Source organism: Cottoperca gobio, chromosome 14 (genome assembly GCF_900634415.1).
Source record: "Cottoperca gobio chromosome 14, fCotGob3.1, whole genome shotgun sequence".
NCBI classification, from domain to species: Eukaryota; Metazoa; Chordata; class Actinopteri; order Perciformes; family Bovichtidae; genus Cottoperca; species Cottoperca gobio.
The window spans coordinates 12,450,071-12,478,070 of NC_041368.1; the positions used below are offsets into that span (position 1 = coordinate 12,450,071).

The 28,000-nt window shown below is 38.2% G+C and overlaps 1 protein-coding gene across 4 annotated transcripts; it reads left to right on the top strand.

Moving 5' to 3' along the window:
• The first annotated feature begins 1,657 nt into the window (after window positions 1-1,657).
• On the top strand, window positions 1,658-27,998 carry kcnip1b (Kv channel interacting protein 1 b). 4 transcript variants are annotated; one of them, XM_029448764.1, is made up of 9 exons: window positions 1,658-1,978; window positions 2,361-2,529; window positions 24,728-24,852; window positions 25,694-25,763; window positions 25,857-25,927; window positions 26,033-26,140; window positions 26,230-26,334; window positions 26,717-26,779; window positions 27,922-27,998. In XM_029448764.1, the coding sequence occupies exons 2-9, from the start codon at window positions 2,442-2,444 to the stop codon at window positions 27,967-27,969; spliced, it is 678 nt and encodes a 225-aa protein (XP_029304624.1). In that variant the 5' UTR covers window positions 1,658-1,978; window positions 2,361-2,441; the 3' UTR covers window positions 27,970-27,998. The 4 variants fall into 4 exon arrangements, with proteins under 4 accessions (XP_029304624.1, XP_029304623.1, XP_029304625.1 ...); XM_029448763.1 differs by having other exon boundaries at window positions 1,658-1,934; XM_029448765.1 differs by having other exon boundaries at window positions 1,658-1,900.
• The last annotated feature ends 2 nt before the right edge of the window (window positions 27,999-28,000 follow it).

Genomic DNA, 28,000 nt, shown 5'->3' on the forward strand with positions numbered 1-28,000 from the left:
TTTTCTTTTTTTTATGTATGTGTGACATTTAGGATAGAGCAGGAGAGGGACCTCCTAAAATGCAATGGTGACTGTGAATGTGAGGAGATAAATATAATTTATAAGCATTAAATATAGACAAGGCTGAGGATGACTGGGAGAAAAATAGAAGGCGGAAGCACTGCGTCACTCGCTCCTCAAGCATTTCCCCAGTTCAGTGGAGTGAAAAACAAAAAGCTCCACAAGCAAACTGCAGGCTTACATAACCTGTTTCAGAGTAACTTTGTGACAGAGTGTTTATGGGCGATTGCTTGCATATATTTGTGCATTTGACAAGACCTTCTCAGTTCTGGTGGGTGCATGATCACCATAGTGACAGAAATGTGTATTTGGGAGTATAGATGTACTCTATTGCCATAGCAGATAATAATAATAATAATAATAATAATAATAATAATAATAATAATAATAATAATAATAATAATAATAATAATAATGATGGTGATTAATTGCATTTTTCCAGGATAGCCTCTGCTCCACACTGTATTTTTAGATGGGGATTTGGGGAAGATCCATTCCTTTTTGCTTTTGCTAATATTTTTTTCCCATGAATATATCCACATGCAGATGCACAGCAGTTCACTTGATACTTTGAGAAAGTGTATGCATGATACTATAAACACAAGCATTGTGTTAGCTAATAAACTAATATGAACATAGTATTAGTTCACATCATTAACCTATAACTGTGGCACAGTCAGAAGTTTTGGTAACATTTTCTATGACGTGCTATGTCTATAATGCATTATAATCTGCTTATAGCACTTTATAATTATAAGCACTAATACATATTCAGAATGCTTAATAACAAAGATTACATTTTCTAAAAGAAAAAAAAAAATGTATATAAGCATTTTATAATGACCAGCAATTGTAAAGCATGATGATACTAGACCTTATGAGTCATTATAAAATGTGTTATGATTATAGTTACAAAGCATTATGACTAGTTATGAGTGCTTCTAACTATTATGTTGCAGTACTATAAACAGATTATACTGCATTATAAGTGTTTTTATAATACATCGTAGACTTAGATATCATAGTTTTTTAGGTTTTATTATGTTGACAATACTTGGAGTTAAATAGAAGAGGTTTGGAGTGAAGTTTTCTTATGTGACTTTTGGGTATAGACACACAGAAAGTGCAGTGAAACCCTTAATATCTAATTCATAAAAGTGTACTGATGCAATACAGACTGTATCGCTGATGTTAACCTACTGTATAAGCTGTGGTATGACCTCATGCAAAAAGACATATTACAGCACTGACGATGTGTCTGAGTAAAGTGTACGATCATAGTACAATGCTATGAGTGAGTTACCATGTTTTATTCAAAGCTGTTTGTTATCCCAATGGGGAGGAATGTTGTAATAGTTCAGAAAAACTTGACTAAATATTTGCCAAGGAAATCTGGCAAATACTTTTTTTACATCTTGCTATTACCGAATCATGGTACATGCAACTGTAGGCGTTAACAAATACAAAGGAAGTAGAAAGAGCATTAGCCAGAGTGAGAGTGAGGAAGCACAAATGCAACTCAGTCAGGAGGAGGGAGCATAGATGAGGGAGGGAGGCAGGAGGAGGGGGGGGGGGGGGTTCAGTGGTGGCTGCTCTCTGCAGTACAGATCTGCTGAGAAGCACCAGAGCACAGCTCCTCCACAGACCACAGCCGCAGGGCTCCCACTGCAGCGCAGAGGAAAACCTCACACGGAAACATACACTGGAGAAGACAGAAGACGAAGAGGAGGAGAGAGAAGAGTGGAGAATACAGAGAGAAGAAGCGGACAGGGTTCTCTGCTTTTTCTTGGAAGAACAGAACTTCCAGGGCACACGGATCCCTCCACGTTCTACTTTTGGAGTCAGTTAAATAATTTAACTTCTGCCTCGTTTTGGTGCGTGGAACACATCTTTGCTTTTCCAAAAGTTTCACATTCAGGTCTGAATTTTTATCCCCAGTCAGCATTTCTGCCCATCTGGCTCTTTTGGGAACCATTTCAATACCTGCCTGTAAACTTCACCACAATGTGTGTGTGTTCTTTCGGTGTGTGAGCATCAGCTTCTGACTGACCTGAGGGAATACTCAGGTGTAACTGTGTGGAACAGAATATACATTGTTAAGCTTTATTACAAGTTTCATTTTGCAGTTGAATGTTAATTTATCTCACTGATACTTTTTTCTCCACAAGGATCTCCTTAAATGACATGAAGATGTCGCAGATTCTTCTTTGCAATAAGGATCGCTCCGCACACTACAGTAATATCTCCTGAAAGGACATTGTGGAGACACTTGCGAGCTCAAACTTTCTCATTTTCTTTAGATATATTGGAGGAAACTGTTTTTGTCTGGTGAAGCCTCTCTTCAACCCAGTCTGACCCCCCATCTCAACCTCAACCTCAGGATGGCTGGCTGTACCAGCCGCTGCAGACAGGGGGTGCTCAAACTAATCCAGTCCCTGCAGAGATTGGTCTCAGGAGGCCTCACAAAAGGTATGGTGGTGTTTTATTCTAATACAGATGCACTCACTGTTCATCTTTCACTTTAAGGGAACTTATGCAAGTTCATGATTTTTTCATGTGTACTCGATCAGACACAATGTGGTTTTTGTGAGAGTGCTGCACGCAACATTAAATGGATACTCTACTGCAGTTGTTCCCAACCTGGGGGTCTGGACTAAATTTAATAGTTTTTATAGTTTGGATCATCATTTAAGATATCATTTTACTATTAAATCTCAGAGAATAAGGGCACAAGCTGCGACATTCACCCCCTCTGTTAATCAGACTCATCCTGCATTAGAAAGGTACGCAGTTAAAACAACCAAAGAGCTATTAGAACGATGGCCAAGTGTTAAGGAGAACAAAACACTGAATTTGTCAAAAAAGAAGAATTGTATTCAAAGTTCTTAAAAATAACACAGAAATTCATCCAAATCGTTCATTTTACAACGACTTCCTGCATTTCTTGCGTTCACTATTTGGGTTAACTGTACAGTTTAACAGCTGTTCTGTAATGTTATTGTTATGCATTGAATATAATATGAAATAGCCATCAAATATGTAATTTAACGTTAGTCAGGGGTCGCCAGTTTACTCAATGATAGAAAAGGGGTCACTTTAGGAAATATGTTGGGAACCACTGTTCTACTGTATGTTAGATTGTCTTGAAACCCAACAGATGTTCACCCCATTGCAGTGGTGGAAAGTAACTAATTACATTGACTCAAGTACTGAACTTAAGTCAAATGTTCAGGTACTTGAATATTTCCATTTTCTGCTACTTTATAATTCTACTCCATTTCATCTCAGAGGGAAATATTGTAATTTTACTCCACTACATGTATTTGATACATTTAGTTACTTTGCAGATTCATATCATGAATAAAAAATATAAATCCACTAATGAATTATGATGGATTATTATGGATTAAGCAACCTGGAAGTATATAAAGTAGTTCAAATTAGCTTCACCTTTACAAGCTGCAAAATTAAAAGTGATGAGCACATTAATGCATCAATAATTATAATCCAGTAACAGAAATATATGAATATTTAATCATTTTCATTGTCGAAAGCCACTGATGTCTCACCAATTAAAATTATTTTAACACCTTCACTTTAAGCTTACTCTGTTCCTAGCTTCCTTTTCTAAACAGATTCCATTAGCCTGGCAATATTGAGTTGTAATTCATGCAGCTGCTCCCACATTAGTCAAAGTGAAGTCTATTCATCACCAGCCAAATGTCCTTCAGTAAAACACTGAGCCCTTGCTGTGCAAGTCTGTACGAGTTTCAGCTCAAAACCTGAGAATATAAATACAAAAGTAATTTACCTCTTATGGAGGTAATGTTTTCGGCTTGCTTCATTTGAAGGGGTCACAAGCCAAATAGATTGCACACAATGTTGCATCACTGTTATAAAAATAGCTATAATTGGATTTAGAGATAAAATGTAGGTTGATTGAAATTGCCCTTTTAAGTTGCCCTTTCAAAATGATTTGCTGTTTATGTTTTTATTTGGACACATTTATTTCCCCCTAAAATTGTACCTACCACCAGTTTACCATATACCACTCTTAGCTTCCCCACAAACATATTCTATTCACTATAACAAGTGCAAAGGAGCAGGCAAATCAGAGATTGTGGTATGGCATTGGCAATTATATATATATATATATATATATATATATATATATATATATATATATATATATATATATATATATATATATATATATATATATATATATATATATATATATATATATACATATAGCACATTTCATTACACATAAACTCAGAGTGCTTTACATTTAAAGACAAAATACAAACATATAAGCATAAACATAAAAACAAAGCTAGCATCAATAACATTAATATCAGCATTTTATGGTTTATTTTGTTATGAATACACATTTCTTTGCAGGACACTGTCGTTAAGGGTATTAAAAAAAGTTTTTCCTATGGGGTACCTTTTACTTGCTATGGATGATCTGGGTACTCCATGAATAGACGAATGATGAGGTCATGACTGCGTCATCCGTACACACCCCTTAGGGCAACAGTTGCGATGCACTCTCAACCTCTGGTCGTGTTTATCATATTTGTGTTAAAAGCCCTGGCTCTCGCTCTCCTCACCACCTCATCATCTTCTAGTCAAAAGTTATTTTTCACCCGAACAGCTAAAAACAATCGCTGAGTCACCAAGTGAGAGAGCAGCTCCCACAACTGATAAAACACTGATCTGCTCTCACGCTGGTCTGATAAACAAATTCAATCTACGCACGTATACAAACATAAAAAATGGTTTATGCAGGTGCAGATGCAGGTGCAGGTGCAGGTGCAGGTGCAGGCGATTTATTTTGTCAATATCACTGTAGGCCATGAATTTGATCATCATTTGTCTCCTCCAATACAAATGTGGCCTCTGTGCTTATTTTCCTATTCAAAACAATTACTATCTAACTCTAAATCATTTGCAAGCATATGCACTGCCGGGAATTGATTTAGATAAAGCATTATGAATATTAAGTGTGCTTATAACTATTATTATACAGCGCTAATCAGATTATATGCATTATAAGTATGTTTCGAATAAATTATAGACATGGGCATCATCTTAATTTGTTATTTTTTTCATTTTTAAAAGTTGCAAGCTATTTATAAGAACTTCACTTAATAGCCAGTATCTTGTATAATGTTTGATCCTATTCAGGCATTTTCTACACTTCCTGTCATAAGTGTTTAAATATGGAATTGACAGTAATCTGTTTTACTTTCATACCGACCAAACTCTCACAGACTACCTTGTTACCTGTTAAACTCAACCTAACCTCGAAAATCACCTGAAGCATATGTGTAGGAAAACTACAAAGTTTGGCAGTTTTTGCATCTGTAATGCAAAGGAAGTACACTTTTAGTAAAGTATAATAAAACCTGCTGAGAGTGAAACTATGTGTTCTAAAGGGGTGGCATTGTCAGCTACTGTGCTATTCTAGAAATAATACAGCCTACTTATGGCCACTTGGGTTGACAATCTAGGTCATGCGATTCAGCCACATGTCTGTAGTGGCTAAAAACTGAGAGACTATATTCATATAACACAGAAATAATAACGTGAACAATTCTGAACCTAATTCGTAAGGGACTAATCTACAATTGCTTGGACTATTTAAAAAAGTAAAGTACTAATGTGGGTGAAGAAGCCTGACGCTCAGGCGTTGGCCTGTGTCCTGTGTTAACCTATAGAGCACATGTATATTTTTACATTAAGGATTGTCTTTTTGGCTCTGTTTGGAGCGCAATAAAAGCCAGACACATGCCTCATGCCAAAAAAACAATATTAAATTCAGAACATAAATTAAGTAATCTGTGTGCACGAATTATTAACTTGAGAGCACAAATACCTAATTCAAGGATGCCTGTTATCTTGCCCTCTGCATCTTCAAAGCATACGCAGTTGATGAAATGTGAATTCTATTGAACATCTAGTCCCTTCACAATGTGCCTCTGCGCTTTTTTGCTTCCTTCTCCTCAAATGTTATTTTATGCATTGCTGATTGCACCACAATGTACTCACCTTCTGTTATGTAGCGGATATTGGTGACTGCAACTATACATTCTTACAGAATATTCAGATTTCTGAAACAGGACAAACAAGCAGAAACTGAAGGAACAATATTAAGCAACAAACTGCTCAAGTTTAAACCCCCAGACCCCTTTTTATGGCCATTACACATTCCTGACCAGACACACGGAGACAACTTGAAATAAAGAAACTGATGTTGAATGCAGGCTAAAGTATCTGACTTGTATCTGACTTGTATCACATTTAGGATAAAATATAATTGAATTGATTATTATTATTGAGTATGCTGAGCTAACATGTTTTATTATTAGGAAGTTTTACCATGATGAGTTTGATATAGGAAATTAGGGTTTGTCAAGGTGTCAACTCTCCTCCACGGCTTTCTCCTCTTCTCCACATGTGAGGACCCCTGAAGCTCATCCATACTGACCTGCATTGATTTTATGATATTTCACTCATGTCCTTTGCATATAGACGTATATATGCACATGTATTAGTGTAGCCATAGGAACACAGGTTGGCATCTGTGATTGTTTCATTAATTTTTAATTGTTCAGGTTTTATTCAGCGGTTGATGTCAAGTGTTTGGTACCGTTCTGCACCCGAGATCACAGACCTTCAAATATGAAATAATTGAATTTGTGAAGTAAGCAATATCAACTCTAATCCTATCAAAAGGACAAAATAGTCAAATCAGTAATGTTTACAAATGGGAGTGGTCAGCTCCTCACACCAGTGACACTGGACCCCCTGGACAGAAGTCAATAAGACTACAAGCCAGACACAGATCGCTCTCTTCTCCTGACGCTCTTCTTCAGCTGCTCTTCTTCAGCTGCTCTTCTACTGATTCATTCTCCTGCTTGCCTCTGGTTCCAAAGATCCAGAGTTAAGGAACCTCGAATTCAAATGAGACCTCATAAGGCTGCCCCTCCAGCGCAACTTCTCATCTGTCCATCAGAACCGGCAGGTGAAACACTTTAATGTGTTTTCAGGGGTTAGGGTTATCTTAATGGTTAGATGCTTGATGCTATAACTAATAAGGAAATTAGGACTTAAATAATCATTGATTAGGTTTCAGAACAAAACTAAGATCGCCCTAAAAATCTGAATCAATTCTTCCCTGGTGCTTCTTAAACTCTAGAACTGTTGAACGGTTTGTTAATCTATTAAAATTCAGTTCAAGGGGTGAACAAACCTCCAACAAAGATATCAGTCACTGATTCTGCCAGGTCACACGTGGTTCCGCTTTCATTCTTTAATTGTTCATCATTGCGTTCATTGTACTAATTTATTCATCATTTATCTTTCTGTTTTAATAGTTTAGTTCAATAAACAGTTCAATAAACATTTCATTTATAAAGAACTTGATCCTGTGATTTGTGTGTGTATGAAATATCAGGTAAATGTACACCAGGCCAGACTACATTAGTTATGGTCTTTCTTTATGATGGGTGGTGCTCCAAGGTATTTAAATTACTCTATATAAAGCTTTGTGTTTCTGATAGTCGTAGTTGAGCCCCATCACTCTCCTTCATCTTTTGTACCATTCATGTGTTTATAATACATTTTGAGTTATTAGTTATGAATATATATTTTGGTATTAGTTATAAAATCTGCTACAAGCAAAGTTAACTTAAGCTTGAGATGCTTCTGTCTTCTTTTGACCCCGTAATTGTATGTCACTGAGTCGATTCAGTGCCTCTAGACAAAATACCAACTTATACCATTGTCTAAAGTGGGAATTGATTATATTATTTTAGCCAGCCGTGGGTTCTTTTTGCAATGTATTGTTTTTTCCTGCTATAGTGTGAGAGGAAATACAGATGGTTTTCCAGTTTAGTACAACAACCCTTGGTGTAATGTATGTGTGTTTCAAAGTGTGAATTATGTTATATCAGCTTCTCATTGTGAAATCAAGCTTTTATATACACAAGGGGTGTACACACTTACAGACACTAACAGACTGCATCACATATGTTTCCATTTGTGGGTCCATAAATGTAAATAAAACAAATATAATACAAACAAAAACCAATTCATTCACTTGAATGAAAAGATAACCATGGGGTATAGAATTCTAGGAATGACATTTCATTAACTATACATTTAAATAATAAAATACAGCTGATACACATACAATTTGTATTATGCCTTTCTCCACCAAATGGACAACACCATGGTAATGACCTGTCAATCAAAAGGTAGCCCTGTAGAATACCCTGCTTTATCGTCTATTTTAATCTAAATGGCACCATCCATCCATCCATCGTCTACCGCTTATCCGGGATCGGGTTGCGGGGGCAGCAGCTCAAGTAAGGAACCCCAATCTTCCCTTCTCCGGGCCACATCCTCCAGCTCCGACTGGGGGATCCTGAGGCGTTCCCAGGCCAGAGAGGAGATATAATCTCTCCACCGAGTCCTGGGTCTTCCCCGGGGTCTCCTCCCAGCTGGACGTGCCTGGAACACCTCCCTAGGGAGGCGCCCAGGTGGCATCCTTACTAGATGCCCGAACCACCTCAACTGGCTCCTTTCAACGTAAAGGAGCAGCGACTCTACTCCGAGTCTCTCACGGATGGCTGAGCTTCTCACCCTATCTCTAAGGGAGACGCCAGCCACCCGTCTGAGAAAACCCATTTCGGCCGCTTGTACCCGTGATCTCGTTCTTTCGGTCATGACCCAGCCTTCATGACCATAGGTGAGGGTAGGAACGAAGATCGACCGGTAGATTGAGAGCTTTGCCTTCTGGCTCAGCTCTCTTTTCGTCACAACGGTGCGGTAAAGTGACTGTAATACCGCCCCCCGCTGCTCCGATTCTCCGGCCAATCTCTCGCTCCATTGTCCCCTCACTCGCAAACAAGACCCCGAGGTACTTGAACTCCTTCACTTGGGGTAATGGCTCATTCCCTACCCGGAGTAGGCAATCCACCGGTTTCCTGCTGAGAGCCATGGCCTCAGATTTGGAGGTGCTGATCCTCATCCCAACCGCTTCACACTCGGCTGCGAACCGATCCAGTGACTGTTGAAGGTCACAGACCGATGATGCCATAAGGACCACGTCATCTGCAAAGAGCAGCGATGAGATCCTCAGGTCACCGAACTGCAACCCCTCTCCTCCACGACTACGCCTCGATATCCTATCCATGAAAATCACGAACAGGATTGGTGATAAAGCGCAGCCCTGGCGGAGGCCAACATTCACTGGAAACGAGTCCGACTTACTGCCGAGTATCCGGACACAACTCTCGCTTTGGGCGTACAGGGATTGGATGGCCCTCAAAAGTGACCCCCTCACCCCATACTCCCGCAGCACCTCCCACAGTATCACCCGGGGGACCCGGTCATACGCCTTCTCCAGATCCACAAAACACATGTAGACCGGATGGGCGTACTCCCAGGCCCCCTCCAGGATCCTTGCAAGAGTGAAGAGTTGGTCCGTTGTTCCACGACCAGGACGGAATCCGCATTGTTCCTCTTCAATCAGAGGTTCGACTACCCATGGGCACCATCATTTACAAAATAATGTGTTGAAGAACACTTACAACTAGAGAAGTTAATTTTCTCATAGACTTCTATACAATCCGACCTCTTTTTTCACTTTCGCATTGGCTTCACTTTTCAGAACAGGATGTTGCCTAAAAATATATATTTTATTGTATAGTATATTTTCAAAAAGGGACTGCAAGCTCCATTTACTGGGTAATGTTTGCAAAGCGCTCATGCAAGGTTATGAATGTCATTGGTACAGTATGCCAACTAGATTTAGTGACCATGTGAAACAGTGGTATGCAACATGGAAAACAATAAATAATCTTTGGGCATGATAAGACATATTCTAACAACAGAATGAAAAGAGTTGATCTTTCTGGTTCATAGCTTGATGATGGTCTTTAGTTTTTTGCACTGTTGTTGTAGCATTCCAGATCGAAAGCTTTTATCTGCACAATCGCTCAGAGCATCATCTCTGCTCTGCATATCTATCATGTGCATGGAAGATGGCAGGCATGAAAATATGCACACACATGCATATTCAGCTTCCCACGTAAAAAATGTAAGACTCTCATTTCCAGGACAAGCGTACTTCGGTGTGTTAAACATATTTGTCTTCACACACTTATACGGATAGTGACATGAACCGCAAAACTCTGCTTGCTAACCTTTAAAATGCTGTACTTATAAATTCAGCCGCATGTATATTAATTTACAGACCTTTAAACATTGCAAGCTGACTGTCAGCGTCGAAGCCGGGTGGTGATATGCCTTGGGCCTTAAGTGGAAAGACACTTATTCTTCTTTTGCTCGTGGATAATGTATTTTGCATACTGTACCTTATACTCTTGTTTCACATAGTTTTGCTTCTTAACTTAGTTCTGTTGTAATCTGTAAGACCGCAAACAATTGAAACTTAATGAAAATTTTGATTGTTCTTTTGTTTTCTTTTGTTTTCCTCAAAAAAAGCCATTTTAACAACACAAATACTGATGTTTTCTTAAATGGGTTTAGTCGTTTTAAAATAAGGGGAAAAAAGAAAATTACTCTTTAAGGTAATTACCTCGACATATACTAATAAGTGCAAAAGTACTGTCCAGTATTTTACAGAAAAACTATGATTAAAGGAGACAGATTATGCAAATGTTCCGGTTCATACTGTCTGTCTGAATATACCTGTATTCACCCTCTGTCTGAAACGCTCCATTTTAGCGCCTGTCTCTTTAAGCCCCGCTCCCGACAAAGCCCAGTCTGCTCTGATTGGTCAGTGTTTCCAGGTCTTCTGCATCTGCGCTCTCGGCATCTCTGCATCGACATTGCAGCCAGCGGAATGACTGTAACAGAACTGTAGCACCACTTTCTAACTATATATGTGTCGTCGTGACATCACAACTTTACAGAAGTCACGACGGCTCGTTTAAAGGCACAGTTACAAGACATGAAATCTCACGATTTACAATAATAAGTCTCTTTATAATTTTGAGTTGTGTTGTTTTTAAAATTTTGCAGAGGTCACTCGTGTTGCTGCTTTGTGGAACTTACTTGTCACAAATAGTACATCTTGCTGTATTTTTATCTACAGGTGACCCACGTTGCAATTCGCGCTAGGTTCTGATGTCACAGGTTTTCACAGTCATGTGACACCCAGCAGCTAAATATTTCAGGACTGTTTTGACGCAAACACACAAAAACACTTGGAAGTCATGCTGCGACCCACATTTGTATTTATATAACTTTACCATCGATATTTTTTCAAAGGAATCGATACCAAATGAGTAGCCTGTGAATATCGAAATAGGGATCCTGCAGTATATATACTGTAGATCCCTAATTGAGATGTGACTGTTAGTGTGTCAGGCTGGCTTAATCATGTACACATCATTTCTTTCAGAATAATTCATAGTTTGCAATATAAGTTAGATATTTGAGCCACGGAGCAACTAGGCTGAACACTATTCCACCAAACCTAAGTATTAATATTTACATTTATGTGATGTGTCTGACAAAACTAAGCTAAGTGTTAGTGTGGTGGGGAATGCTCCCTAACTGCAAGTGGCTCTGGAGGTGTAGGGTTAGTGAACGCTGCCCCAGGCCTGACTCCTCCTCCAACCAATTCCCCAATGAGGACTAGATTATATACAACACCTGTTGGCTTTGCTCTTCCTCTTTGAAGAAAGAGGAAGGGGGGAGGTAGATGAGTTTGAAAGAAGCAGTGGGAGGAAATCAGGGAGGAAAGAGAAGAAGTTTCAAGTTACAGTGATGACAGTGAGAGCGAAAGAGAAATCCACTCAGCTACAATAAAACTGAGCGGGAGCAAGGACAGAGCTCAATGTAGTTGATGTTAGAGAAGAGAATTAATCATTGTTAGATGTGTGTCACAGACACAACTGAAGAAGGCATTGTAAATAACTTAGTTAGATAGTTACCACGTGTTTCCCACTTAATAGAAGAGTTCTAGTAAAGGATGTTGTTGAAAGAGTACCAAAGAAAGGTCAATGCTAATAGATTTAAAGAATGTAACAGCGTTGTACACAGTCACAGAATGTTCAGGGTGAGTGATGCATTTTGATTTACTGATCACACCGGACAAAGTATTCTTGGATCATATCGGTTACCCATTAAGGGCTTTTGTTCCCAAGCCCAATGCAGACGTTGTTGGAAATCAGTTGAGATCTGTGGAGATGAGATCTGCAGTGGCAGAATCAGTGTAGAGTGAGTGATTAAGATCAGGTCCAAGCAGCTAGGAAAAAGATTGAAGAAGTAAAGGGTGAACTAAACGGGAAGGAAGCATGATGATTACTGTTTGTGCAAGGACAAAGCTAAGTTCTTAGCATTTCTGGCCATGGTGATTAACTGTGCTGCGGAGGCGGAAAAAAAATCTGAGAGAATAGAAATAGTCGTTGATGCGGCAAGAAAGTTTTTGGATATCATGGGAATTACTGAAGAGAAAGAGTAGAGGCTGTTGATAGAGGCTTTCATTCCCTCTCAGAGCCTAAATTGATAGGACTAGTTATTACCTTTTATTTTTTAACTACATCTTTGTCCCATCAGTGAACGAGTCTGTGTGCCTCGTATCGAGGTTGTACATATTTCCTGGGGTGAATATTAAAAGGTAAACGTTTTAATTAAACCCAGCTTACAGGTAACTGATACTGGCTTTCAAAAATGTAATAACCCTGAAATTGTTTTGCCTCCAATGTAAAGGCAGGTCTATGAAACTAAAAAGTATTTAGCACTATTAACAGTAACCACTGATCAGTTGATTCAAAGAGTTAAATCATGTTGAAACCAAAATGGTGATTATTTTAGATGTGTTTGCGTTCTTATGTTTTAGACCGTTTTCTTTGTACATACCACATACCAAATTAGTCGACTAATTGGTCGAAGTCGACTAAGATTTATAAGCACATCTCTGGTAAACACAAGATTTAAAGTGATGCTTTTGCATAATTCCTTTTGGAGAAACTCAGTTTTACAGATCTGTCTATTTTAAATCAACTATTCGAGTGTTTGTCGACTAAGAATTTCTCTAGTGGAGGACAGCCCTACTAGTTTATTTTCAAAAATGTCCCTACATTTCTTTCTCCTTATGCCTGGTCCTAATACTCTTCTGTAGGAAACAGTAGCAGTGTAGCTGAAGACAGAAACCATCCGGCCCCACGCTGCACCTGTCCGTTGCTATTACAAGTCACATGTGTCCTCTAAGTGCATAACCTTGCAGCAAGAGTCACATCATCCCCTGCGGTGACGGATTCAGATTTGCTACCCCGGTACTTCCATAGCTCTACTATGGTAAAAACTTATGGCAGAAATACCCTGCATTTGTGAACTATTCACCTCCAAAACTCTTTTTCTTCCTTCTCCTCTCATTCTTTTACTGTGGCTGTAAAAACAGTGGATTAGAGCTGACAGTGTGTGTCTCTGCTTTTAATTTTTAACATCACCTCACACGTTTATGTAACAGTCTTCTTTGAGATGTATTTTTATCTCATGCCTTCTCCTGTGTTTCATTCTCCACGTTCATTACCTCCAGCCTCGTTGTTTTACTATCTGATATTTACATACAGAATCTTTTCTTCTTCTTTTTTTTATAGATTAATAGAAGAGTATTTAGAGCAGTGGACAGTATGGTGATGGTTGTGTGATGTGTAGCGTTGTAAGAAACTGTAGGTTCTGCCAACATGCTCGTATGTTGTTGTAGTCTTAAATTTTGCTCACATTGTTTTTAGTCAACAGCAAAATGAGTTTACAATAGTGACCCAAGCTGCTGATTGTGTCAGGAAATACTGTACACTGCTGCCACCTGTTGTTAAAAGAGCAACCGCACAACATTACAGAAAAATGGACCAAAGCTGCTCTCTGCTGGCGACTAAAAACACCCAAAGATTCACATAGACGTGTGAGCTGACTAATTTAAGCCCACTAATAAAATCACCATCATAAATATCATAATACAGACAAAAATGTATATATATTCTATTTTATTATTTAAAATCAGCATTTTGAAAGAAACTCTTTAATAATACAAGTTTTAATAAATGTGTTACAATATACATAAAAAATAACAAAACATGGGTGTTAATTTCCTTATTACCATATTAGTAATTAAGAAAGCTGGTAATAATATTTTTATAATTTTCAATTACTCATGTAATTGTAGTTGTAATATTCTAATTCTAATATGGAGGTGAGAGAGGAACATGAGGTGAAGATGAGAGCAGACGAGATAAAATAATGAAATGATGAAACCAGAGAACTGCTTATCAGCGCTGAAACTGTCATCTCATGCAAAAAAAGAGTTTCAGTTTCCCTCAAAAGAGTCGTTTTTAAACGCAGCCTTTCGTACCTCTCAATTTTAATTTGTTGAATAACTGTATCAGTCGTATCTGAAACTCTGACTGTGGACGAGTTTAATGTTTCATCTGCTGACCTGAACTGATGAGTTACATAGCACGTCCCTCCCAATAGCCCATGACTACGAAAATGTCAATAGCAGTAACTGTCCGTCCAATGTTTAGTCGGTGTGTTTGGTACGCAAAAAGTTAACACATTTTGAAATATTTTATTTTTATTAAATTACGACTATTATGTCCTGACTCGGCAGAGATAACCTTAAATGAAAACAGTTGCTCTACAGGATATTAAATAATTGAAAGTAATACAGAATACCTGCATTATATGCCATTATATTTTTGTATTTAAAATTGCCATCTGGTGCATGAAATTTGTGTTTTTCTAACATAAAGACATTTGATGTTCAAAATTTCCTGGGGACCCCCAGAACGCCTAATGTGGCCTCCCCAATATTAGAATTGGGGAGACCAGGCTGCTGGTCAAAATTATATGAAAGATGAATGCAGTGGGAGATTGAAAGGAAAATCTGAATTAAAATGAAAGAATTCAGTGAAAAGGAAAGACATGCAAATGTGCACCTATTTAATATAATGTATATTAATTGGCAAAGGATGAAATGAGAAACAGTTGATAAGTCTGGACAAAAGATGGTTTGGTTTGTGTTGATCTTTAACCTTTTCAACAGTGCCTGAAACACAGTTGTGAGTCCTGCATGTTGGTGGCGGTGCGCTGACTTGTGTGGATGATGAGCTGCTTAAAAGATAATGAGAGGATTATGAGGTCAGACTACGGTGCAGTGTCACAGTGCGAGGTGATATGGTGCAGAAGGGAAGTTCCAGATGGCAAACATCTGTCATGGGGATTACACCCGTTGTCGGACTTACTTTTCTAAATACGTTCTCCATCTGCAAGTGTTTGTATGTGTGTCAGGGGGCTCATTTATGTCTGCAATGTTAGAAGTAGAGGGGGGGGGAATGTTTAAACATCTGTGCTATCACTTGTAATTTTCATTTATTCTAAGATGAGCAATGCTTTGTTTTTTTCACAGTAAGTAAAAGTAATGAATATTTAATCACAGGACCGCCCTCAGCAAACAGCGCCTACACACAAACACACAAATCAATTTGAATTCCAATGACCTGCATTCTTGTTTTTTTTGCAGTCCTCTGCTATTTAAACAGAGTGGGCAAACAGTGATGAGGCAAGTTTTCAATACGAGCATAACTATGAGGGAATTAATGTTACTTTTAAGAAAGACTACAGAGTTAAGATGTAAAATATCAGGGATCTTTTTTTGCCACCATACTCCTCACATAGCTTTTGCTCTTTTTACAGCTCTAACAAAAGACGTGGATCGCAATTTTCATGAAACAGAGGCTGAAGCCAATGTGAAATTGTGGAAGTCCATTTCTCTTTTCATTTCTTTCTTTTTTTTTTTTTACCAAGAGAGGTTTTTTTAAGCCCATACACGCACACGCACACGCACACGCACACGCACACGCATACGCGCACACAGAGAAAGAGAGTGAGGCAGAGGGAGCATTTACATTTCTGTTCTGCAGCTAGTGGAATATTTAAACAGACATTCACATTTTCTCCGCTTCAGTTCATCCCTTCCCAGTACACGGACTTCATACATACCAATGCAATGGGCCTCATGCAGGAACCGATATATGAACACATTTAATTTTTTGTTCCTATCCACGATTTGTTCTTATTTTGTTAGTTCCTTTTGATTTCTGGTAGTTTCCAATATTTTCTCATTTTTGCTCTTCTCTTCGGTACGAATGTTCTTCCAATGTTGTCGAGTTGTCGTTGAAAATATATCGATCAATATCAAATATATACAATGTCAAGTCATCTACGGTAATTTAGATTATGTTGTAGAGTAATTATAATGATTGGATTATTACATTTTTGGGCAAAATAAATACTGTTGGTCCATTGATCCCAATGGAGGATGATATTGTGTGTGTTCATCTTCTTTCTTAGATCTTTTTATTGATTTTACACCAGTATAAACCTTCAACAGTGGCATATCTTAAAAAGTCAAATGATGACTATTATTATATTATAATTATTTAGATAAATGAATGAATCAAAAATGTAATAAATTAATAAATAATACAATAAATAGAAACAAAATAGAAAGTATAATTAAAAATGTAATATAAATAAAGTAAATTGTGAGAAGGGGGGGGGGGGGGGGTGTTCAATTAAGGGTTTCCAGGTCTTGTCAAAGGATTTACTTGGATCTGTAAGTGAACACAGCGTTTTATTTTTGGCTGCTGCAAATGGACTGCGATATAATGTACTCTGAAGAGAGCCTTACACTGCATGCTTCACACATAGAAGAAGAGTGGACTAGGTCGAGGATACAGTCCCACCGGTTGTCAGGTATTGGCACACCAATTTCCTGCTTCCAAATCTGTTTCAGATGGGCTGTGGGCTGAGGGTTAAAAGGGAATCAATGAAGTCATAAATTATGGAGGTGGAGCGTTTCTGGGTTGGACATAAATAGAAGTTTATTTAACAGTACCTCAATTTCACTTCTACTGAAGTTGTTGTTGTTGTTGTTTTGTTGTTCTTCTTCTTCTTCTTCTTCTTCTTCTTCTTCTTCTTCTTCTTGCATTTTCTGGCACCTCTCCAATTCTTGGGTGTATGTGCCAGAGTATTTTTATACGGCACAACACTTTTAGGGGGCGTTACCTTTGCTACTACTAAACAATCTGGGTTTTTTTTTCTTATAATTTGGACCTTCAGCTGAATCCCGCTGAGAATCGCTGCCCCTATGTGTCAGATAACATACTGTATCAAACCGTAAAACAGACTATCATATCCTGTCTGAGATATACTGTATATTTTACTCATTAGCTGCTATTACCACAGTGAATATTGCAAAAGCACTTATAATATAATAAACACTGACTTCAGCTTCCAACAACCCTGTTTGATTTCTGTTGCTCAACACTTGTAGGAAACTTAACATTACTCTCTCCCTCTGCTTTCCTTCCCCCAATGCATATAGTCTCATTTTTCTGAATTGAAGCCGCTTCATTAATATTAATCGACACCATTAAACACTCTAATGTTCTTGTTTGTACTGCAGTATAAAACTCACTAAATCTCCGTTGCCCTGTGCATTAGAATAAGAGAGAGAGGAAAAGGTTTGGTTAATTAACACGCAAACGCACAAGTGGGCAGCCTTCACAGCATATATCTACATGCTCATTATGGTACAAGCCGTGCATCAGGGAGCAGAGCACTAAAGTGGTATTTAAAATAAAGTCATCGTTAACCATCGAGTTGTGTGTGTGTGTGTGTCTGTGTGTGCATGTGTATGGAAATAAAGAGAAATAAGATGAGAATAGATAGATAGATGGTAAAGCTCCTCCATCTTTGATTTAGATATATTGTTCATCTTTTTAATGTATTTTTCTTCTATTCTATATTTATATTTCTTATACATATTTTTATTGTATTTTTCCTCTATTCAATACTTATATTTATTATATAGATTTGATAGTATTTTTTCATATTATTGTATTTTTCTTCTATTTTATATTTATGTTCCTTGTACATATTTTGTCTTCTAATATATATTTATGTTTCTTTATGTTTGGAATACTTTCTCTTGCTATGTTTGTGTTATATGTGTATGTATGTATGTATGTATGTGTATGTATGTATGTATGTATGTATGTATGTATGTATGTATGTATGTATGTATGTATGTATGTATGTATGTATGTATGTATGTGTGTATGTAAATATATATATACACCGATACACATAAGCATTCCTTGTATATGAAACCTATGTTGTAAATGTAATGTAAATGTAAATGTAAGTGCAATGCCTGTAAAGAACAAGGATCTATCAAATTGAAATGCATGTCCTTCACCTGCTACCATTCACTTGTCAGTGAGTAGAGTTATTATTGGGTACTGCACCAGTAACCAGCACTCAACAACAACATGAGGGCATGGGGAGGCAGGGAGCCTGAAATAGGGGGAAAGGCTGACAGATTAGTAGAATCAGGCACAGAACGGAGGGAGTGGCGCAGAAAGACAGAAGACGTGTGTGTGTGTGTGTGTGTGTGTGTGTGTGTGTGTGTGTGTGTGTGTGTGTGTGTGTGTGAGTGTGAGTGTGAGTGTGTGTGTGTGTGTGTGTGTGTGTGTGTGTTAAGAGAGAGAAATCCAAGAGAATCAGCTCAAAGAAGAGACTCATCCCTCAGTAACAGATCTGAAACCAGTGAGAGGAATCAACAGGGGCAAAGCCCCTTTAAGATTCAGAGCTGTGGAGCCAGATCAGAACGGCAGGCTGACACAATCGTGAACCAAATAGAGGATTATTACTCTCTGGGTTGTTTGACCAGGCTGGTTTCCACGGTGACAACATGGGTGCAGTGGTGGGCACTTTGACCATGCAAACCAAGCACAGGAGACCGTCCAGAGGTACGTCAACTTTAGTCAGGAAAAGATAGAGAGAAGAAAAAAGAGCAACAAAATGCGTGACTGAGAGAGAGCAGAGAATAAATAACCCTGAATTGTAATTCATAATATGTGTTACGTATTATTTTCTACATGTTGCACATAACATTAACATACGTATGTTTGCCATATTTCTGGGGAGTGATTATAAATGATTGAAGAAGGAAGTCAAACTAAAATAGACCGACTAATGCATTTGCCAAATGTTACTTACATGTAACCAAATTACATATACTGTACATGTAAAGTACATTAACCAAAAGCATTGATGCATTTCTTTTACAAACAAGATATATATATATATATATATATATATATATATATATATAGCTATGTTTTAAATAAAAATGTCAAATTATTTACTCAAGGAAGCAGAATTGTGAGGGATCAAGCCACAGGGCATAAACGCTGTGGTGTGAAGGAGAGATTACAGTTCACAACCATGATAGTCGGATGTCCTTGAAAATAACTAGCGAGCAAAATCGCTGCCCCTGACTCTGTGACTGTGTGTGTGTTTTGTGCGGATGGACGTTGAATGTGTGAGTGAAATAGAGAGGGGAGAGGGTCTGGGAGAGAGCATGTGAATTAACAGGCAGCTCACATATCATACCTCTCCCCGGCCTGATGCTTGAGATCCTCGTTGTCATGGAGACTGGGTTGTAGGGGCATAAGGGGAGTGTGAACGATACTCAAACCAGGATGTGTGATCAATTTATAGAAGCGTGAAACAGAGATAAAATAGATAAACCAGCAAACAAAGCAATTAATCTCTGACGGAAGACGGCGTACCCCACAAGACAAAGGTGGTGCTTGCTGTTTGTTTTTACGCTGATAAGATGGAACCATTTGTCCTTGTTCTGATAAAAGCTTTTGAACAAAGAGAGAAAAAATGTCCAGAGGTCATCCTGGGTTTTTTTTTTTTTTACTCCATTAAAGTGTGTCTTCCATTGGCAGCTGTGCAGAGATATATGAGATCAGATGAGACAAGATAAGATCCCCCAGGAGGGAAAATCTGAATGACAATAGCACAAGAAACAGGGCAGAGAGGTAGGTCAAAGCAGTATACAAATGAAAATAAGTCTGAGTCAGAAAGCTAAGCATATACAAAACAATATTGTAGACCACAGAGCATACAGTAAATGTGATGTATATGTGCAAAAGCATACAGAAGTATTTTTTAAATACACGTTAGATATTTCTGTCCTGAGGATTTGCTGTTTGTGTCACTGGCCACCTAAAGTGGCAGAAATTATGAAGACGACTCGCACCTTCCTATTCTCCTCCCCGGCGCTATGAAATTAGCTTACTTTGCCAGGGAGAGAGTGGGCGGGCAGCTCCGGAGACAGACTTTCAGTTAGCTCATGGAGCAACTGGAATTCAGCCAGCAAAAAACCCAGCGCCAGGAGTCACAGGGAGCTGGTGGCCTCCTGGATCTAGACTGTGTAGCCTACTGGCAGCAGCAGAACGTTTGCAGATCTGGTGTGGAGTTGGGGCGGTGAGGTCCAGGATCAGACCCATACACACACATTGCCCCTTAAATGCCTTTTTAGCCGAGCGTAAAATGAGAATATTAATACCCTTCTCGTGTCTTTAGGCTACAGTAAACATATAGCCTACAGCTAACAACCAGCATCAGCATCCAATTAGCTTAGCTTAGTACAAAGATCGTAAGCAGCGAGAAACGAGTTAGCTAGACTGGCTCTGTCCTCTGACAAAACCAGCCTGGCAGCATCTTTAAAGCTCACTAATTAAAACTTTTCCATCTCTAAACTATCTCCTTTTTTTCATTCGTATAAAAATTGAAGTGTAAAAATGACATGTTGTGGTTGTACGATTGTGGTTTTTATGTGTCAGACTAATTCTTGGCTGGGCACAGTAACCCAGAGTTTTGTTGTCACTGTAAGGTCACAAGGCAACAAGCAGTGACTCAAGGAAGTTACAGAATTAAACAAGCAAGATTTAACTTGTTTATCAGGGAGCTTTACAGGAGCTGGTAGGTGGATTGTGTTACCTTTGGACAGAGCCAAGCTAGCTGTTTCCTATGTTTCCAGTCGTTACGCTAAGCTAAGCTAAACAGCTGCTAGCTGTAGCATTATTTTTACCTTACAAACCAGAGAGTTATTGATCTTTTCATCTAACGCTCAGCAAGAAAGCGATTAAGTATATTTCTCAAAATGTCAGACTATTACTATAAGGTCAGGGTCAAAGGGACAAACACTTCATTAGAGTTGGGGAATGCTTTCTGGTGAAACATTTTGACTTTGGTAACGCTTGGGCTAGTCTTTCACAATGCACACCAGAATAGCACACTGGATCCATCCTGTTGTGTACACTCAAAGCTACACATGGACCTGCGGCACCTTCGCAACCTGTCACTCAAATTGTTTATTTGTGTAAGCACTACTGGCCTGAAGCAGCTGCAGCAGGTGGCAGTAAGAATATGATAGAGCCTCAGCCGGTCTCTATAAAATCCCCATCTGACAATTATCTCCATCACTTCATCATGTAACACTTTATTCTCAGTACATGCTGATAATTGTTTATGTGCAGAGCAGCTGTTGCCACATTAAATCAAGACTCCTGCCTTAAATAGCTAAGCATCACACTGTGAATGTTGGTAGAGAGTCTCTGCGCCTGAATGTTGTAAGAGTAAATCTCTTAGTTATTTACAACAACATATATCTGGTAATATGATCATTTTGTCATCTGGTGAGATTCATATTATCAATAATTGTTATTAAAAAACCCAGGTTGTAGCAGTTACTAGTTAATTAGTTAATTAGTTATGTACGTCATTTCGTTCTCAGAGAGTGGGCACGTAGTCTGTGCAGACGTCCGCATACTGCTCATTTTTTGTGACTAATGTAGCGATTTACTGCGCATGTGTGGAAAACGTCCAAGAGGACAGTATAAACTGAACTTTATGTGTCCGCTGTGTCCACAGCTGTCTGTGTCCGCCACTGTTTGGGAGTATACAGATATCTGCATATGAATGCAAACATCTGTAGGCCACGAGACAAGATTTTGGTATTGAAAGCGTTCTGGTTTCTGTTTGTAGTGTGTTTGTTGTCTGAGCAGACTAATCCCACTTGAGTGGGCTTTAGTTGTATGCAGGTAAACAGTCCGTGGGGAAAACAAAAGACGCGGCATTGGCTGAAATGCAATTATTGAAACAATTAGCTAACGTCTGAAGAGGATTTTGCTTTTTATTAGCTCAAAGATTAAATGTTAAATGAGTGTAAACCGACTATTTGTTGTTTGTAAATGCCGTCTCTCAACTCAAACTCGTATCTTAAATTGCTAATCGGACTGTAAACATCTGTTATCCAGATATCCCCCCGAAATATTGGCCCTTGCCCCCAGAGGCTTATCATCGTCAGACCAACAACCGATGGGTTCTGAGATTTGTTATTATTCCCCAAATTCCAAATGAATATGTCCCCTTACTCATCCTGTGTCTGAGATCAATTACTTAGTGTTTGTTTTTCATTAAATCCATTTGTGTTTTTTATGTCCTCCCAACATATTGTGTGATCCCATTCTTTCTCTCACCTTTTTTCTTCACACTCTGCCACCTCCTTCTTTCTCTCTCACCATTTCTTCCTGTCCTCGCCCCCCACCCCCATCTAATGAACACTTGTGCCTGTTTCCTTTTCTCGCCTTCATTTATTTTAATCCGTTTCTGATCACACTATCGCATCACAGGAAAGCTAATGCAACTCGGCAGAAAGAACACATGCAGCAAAACAACACCTTTGCTGTTTAGTTGTCGTGTGGTCAGAGGCTTTTACTCACAGGGAAGATGAATGTACAAATTATGTTTGACACTTTGTTTTTTAATCAGTGGATCTAGTATATGCACCACTTCATCCCTTATTTCTATCCCCATGACAACAAGAGCCGGGGAGATCAAGCTGAGAGGAAGATAAAGGGATTGAGAGAAAGCAATAAATAACTATGTAATGTATGTTCAACGAATAACTGACAGTAAATATTTCACATCAGTTCAGCATTCACAAAAAACAATGAGGAAAAAGGAGCCGATCCATGAAAACAACAACAACTCTGTCTCAGAATATGCTAATTTCACACCTAATTGCTTAAAGGGGCGGTTCACCCCAAAATCACAAGCACACTTACCTGTAGTGCTACTTATCAATCTCGATTACTTTGGTGGGAGTTGCTGAGTGTTGGAGATATCAGCCATAGAGATGTCTGTCTTCTCTCTAATATAATAGAACTAGAAGGCACTCTGGCCTGTGGTCCTTAAAGAACCAAAATAATACATTTGAAAAACTCAACAGCAATGTCTCTAACCAGAAATCATGAGTATAATGGGTAGATTCACGCTTCCTTCAGAGCGGTGATAAATATAGTATATAGAAAATAGTTCCTACATGAAACTGCTCCAACAAAGTGTTTGGATTATCTTGAGTAACAGGGTCACGATTTCTGGTAAGAGACATTGCTGTTGAGTTTTTCAAATGTATTTTTTTGGTGCTTTGAGCACCACAAGTGAAGCACCATCATAACCTACACATTTGTTTAAGCCTTGTTTGATCTAAAAAAAAAACACAGTTGAGACCTTTTTGCATAGATTGAGCATATTAAACTGAAATCGAATAAATACCAGCATCCAAATGAAGATGATTCCAAGATTAAAGTAAAAGCAATTACTCTCGTACAAAGAAACTAATTCAGCTAATTAAAGCTTAAGTTTAGTACTTATCATCACATACAGTTGATGTCACGGGGAATAGCTAAAAAGCAGATGACCAAGAGGATATTTGATTTCAAATTAAAATTAGAATCTCCTCTGGCAGATGATGCATGATACGAGATACAGCTGTAGCGTTGAGAATTAATCTTGACCGGGCTGCTGAGTGAGTCATCGGCGCCATCCAAAAAGCAACCGTAATTATATTCATCTTAATGTCTTTTTCTTAAAGCCTGACTCAACCAATTGATGCTGGCACAGCTAAAACGCTTGTTTGTAGGTGCATTGGGCTTCTTTCATTGTGGAATTTGGCAAGACTTCATGAGGATTTGAGTGTTGTGTTGAAATTATTCATCCAAGGATAAATCACTTGGTCTCCATAAAAGCCAAATATATTGCCTATATCGCAGGGACCAGTTGGGATATAAAAGAAATCAAGTTACAGAGACGACAATGTGTAAATATGCAGCCAGTGAATGCAATAAAGACTTCAAGAGAGAATTATATGTGGCTGTTTTCTCTCGGATGTTTGAGAACTCATTGTTGTGTGGATTGTGTCCACTGCCGGATGCTGGGATGTTTGTATTGTCCTGTAGCTGGAGACAATCGTAGTGACAAACACTTGCCCGCAGCAGAACTAGAACTCCTTACATCATTAACCACTATCCATCTCCACAGCGCCCGATACTGAGCACCATGTTGCAACTGATAAAATCCATCAAGCCCAAAGGGGAAATCTATTCGTCAAGAAGATATAGTTCTTCTCAACCCCATCCCTTTCTCTCTTTTTAACTCCCATGATCCTCTTTCAGCCTTATTTTTCTGCTGCTTGGCTTGCTTGGCTTGCTTACCCTGCGAGTACTCTTTTTTTGCTGTCCAATAACATTTTTGATGATCTTTGCTGACTTGTCTCTTTCCTGTGTATTACAGTTTTCACATGTCTAAAGACTGAGAAGAGCAGATGTTAGAAAGGGATTGTAGAAGTCTTGACATGATTATGTGTAATAAACATTTATTTCTATCTCTGTTTCTCTGTTTCTCTTCCCTGTAGATAAAACAGATGAAGAGCTTGAGATGACGACGGTGTGTCATAGGCCCGAGGGTCTTGACCAGTTGGAGGCCCAAACTAACTTCAGCAAACAGGAGCTGCAGATCCTCTATCGTGGTTTCAAGAATGTAATCACACGCTTTCTGATTTTATTATTAGATTACTTTGGTACATTCCAGAATCTTCAAGATTTAGATCAATCTAACAAAACAATAAAAAAAAAAACGTTTTTTAATTTACCCCTAATGGTATTAAGCCATGAAGATTCTTTCTGTTACGACAGGAAACCTTACATGAATTGTACAGCACTGAGTTGCCATGCTAGCGGCTCGATTTGGCTGTATAATCACAGCAGTGCAGTGAGTTACAATAAATGCTTATATTAGCATGCTAACAAGCTCACAGTGACAATGCTAACAGGCTCATGTTTACCATGGTCACCATCTGTACTTTAGTGTGTTAGCATGCTAACATTTGCTAAACAAAACACAAAGAACAGTCGAGACTATGTAAATGTTGTTAGCTTTTTGCTGGAATTTGGTCATAAACTAATATCCTAAAATATTGACCTGCTGGTGGCGCTAGATGAAACATGTAAAACATATAATCCATCCAATGTACCAACTGTCTGTACCAACAGTGTACATCAGATTGTCATCCACAGAGCCATAATGTCAGCATGGCTAACAACTATTTTAATTGTAGCTGATGTAACCCAAACTAAAGACCTTGCAATGAACAATCACTGAGAACTATTTATTTTCTTCTGACGGTTTTTATTTATTTAAATGCTTTATAATGCTGGCTAACATGCTCACATATGTTTGTGCCTGAAGTTAGGCTTAAGGGACAAATGTGATGGGTCATGAATTCCCAGTTCTGCTGATTTCTTCCAACAAACAGGAAAAGCACATTGATGTCATTGTGTAGACTGTAGAGTAAACTTAATTCATATTTTTCTTTCCACAGGAATGTCCAAGTGGTGTTGTAGATGAAGAGACATTTAAACACATTTACGCACAGTTCTTCCCTCATGGAGGTAAAGTGCAATGCTTTTAAATATCTTTATTTGCTCTGCGCAGCTTTTTGACAACAGGATACTTTACACGTTATTTGTTTTTGTGTGTTGCAGATGCAAGCATGTATGCACATTATCTTTTTAATGCATTTGACACTACAAACAATGGCTCCATTAAGTTTAAGGTCAGTCGTCCTCTTTTGTAATTGCATTTTGTTTCAGATATTACTCATTTCTTTAGTTCCATGATTTCAGCTCTCTAACTTTGTCTTCTGTCCCATTGCTGTCAGGACTTTGTAATGGGTTTGTCTATTCTGCTGCGGGGGACACTGAGAGAAAAGCTTGAGTGGACGTTCCACCTTTATGACATTAACAGAGATGGCTACATAAACAGAGAGGTGAGGCTGTGATGTCACTGTGTATACAGTGTTTAGTGTGTCATCTAAAGTCTATGTCTCATCCCAATGTGAATCTTCTCTTCTCTCAGGAAATGACAGAGATTGTGAGGGCCATCTATGACATGATGGGCAAGTTCACCTACCCTGCACTAAAGGGAGACGTCCCGCAGCAGCATGTGGACGCCTTTTTCCAGGTTAAATTCTAATATATAAGATTAACAAGAGTCACAAGTTCACTTTGACTGTAATTTTAAACCCACTGTGTGTGCACAGAATGAGGGAAAATAACTTTTAATGTCTCTTATTATACCCCAGTAGCTTCCACAATGAACCTCTCGGTTCTCACTTTGCAAATACTACAGGTTTTCAGATAAATAGTTGTATCATTAGCAACTTTATTTAAACTGTTATTCTCCATATAGTGTTCTAAAGTGTGAACCGTTTTCTACAGTTTACTGAACGCTATGTTTGTTGCAGTATGAGCTCATAATGAGCACATTTCTGCAAGAACCTAATTATTAAATATTTGCTTCTATTTGATACTGATTCAAATTATATTACATTGTTTTTCCACAGAAAATGGATAAAAACAAAGATGGAGTGGTGACTTTAGAGGAGTTTATTATAGCCTGCCAGGAGGTATGTATTGTCCTATATCTGAGTTGTCTCTGCAATAACAATAATAATAATAAAATGTATGTGTTTAAAGTGTAAATTAAAAACATGAACAGTTATTTAGAGATGTTGTTCTGAATGAGATGTTTTTGCTCTTTATATAAGTTTATTCTAAATGACAAATAATAAAAAAAATAATAATAATCTAAGCATAACGGTTCACTTACTAGCTTTTGGAGCTGTCAACCACAATGAAGACCCTGATATGCAGTTTAAAGTTTCAAAAGCTAAAGGCTAAATTACGTTATGGTTACTATAATATAAACATAATATATGCATATCATAGAAACAGAATAATGTAATTACAATGCAAATAGTGCATGTAGATATGTATAGAGATTCACCACATGTTCAAAATTGTAAATACTAACAAGTCTAGATGAGGCCATAAACATGCAGAGACAATTTTAGGGTGAAAAAAATCATTCTGATGATCCATTTTCTGATCAAAATAGTTTTCTCTCCTCTGTTAATGACACTAGAACTGGCGAGGTACTTTTTTTTCATCCCTATAAAAGAGGTGGGGGATAAAGTTTTGCTAGGGTTTTATCAGGATATTCTTTCTAACTCACTTTTTTTCTTTCATCTGTGAAAAAGGTGGAAAATAAAGGAGAACAGGAGGCAGTGGTGCGCTTCAGCCTTTTGTGGCAGAAATCATTATTCCAACTAACTAACACCTGGAAAAGTTATACTGACAAAATCAAATGCTTTCATCTGCCAAAACTTGTTTTCAACTATTTTCACAGATGAAACAATATCATTACTTAGAAAAGTTCTTCAGGCAAAACCTTTGTGCCGATCTGTTCTTTAATCACAGGAGACAAAAATATATATATCAGACTTAGAAAATGGATCACCAGAATTTATTTTTCTCACTTGCTTCCGTAGAAAAAGAATTCAACATCACAATGAATACAGAATTAAAGCATACAAATATCAGCATGGCTTCTTGTTGTGTTTTGATGTGTTGTGAATGTGCAAAGAAAAATGATGTTATATTTGGAAGCTGCTGTCTTCATCCAGCCTATACATTGTATACAGTGAGTCAGTACATTGCCAGTTAATTGCATCATTCCACCCTGATTACTTGTCTTCTCTCTCTGTAGGATGAAACCATGATGAGTTCTATGCAGCTGTTTGAAAACGTGATATAGGACAAGAGGCGATGAAGGAGATGAAGACGGA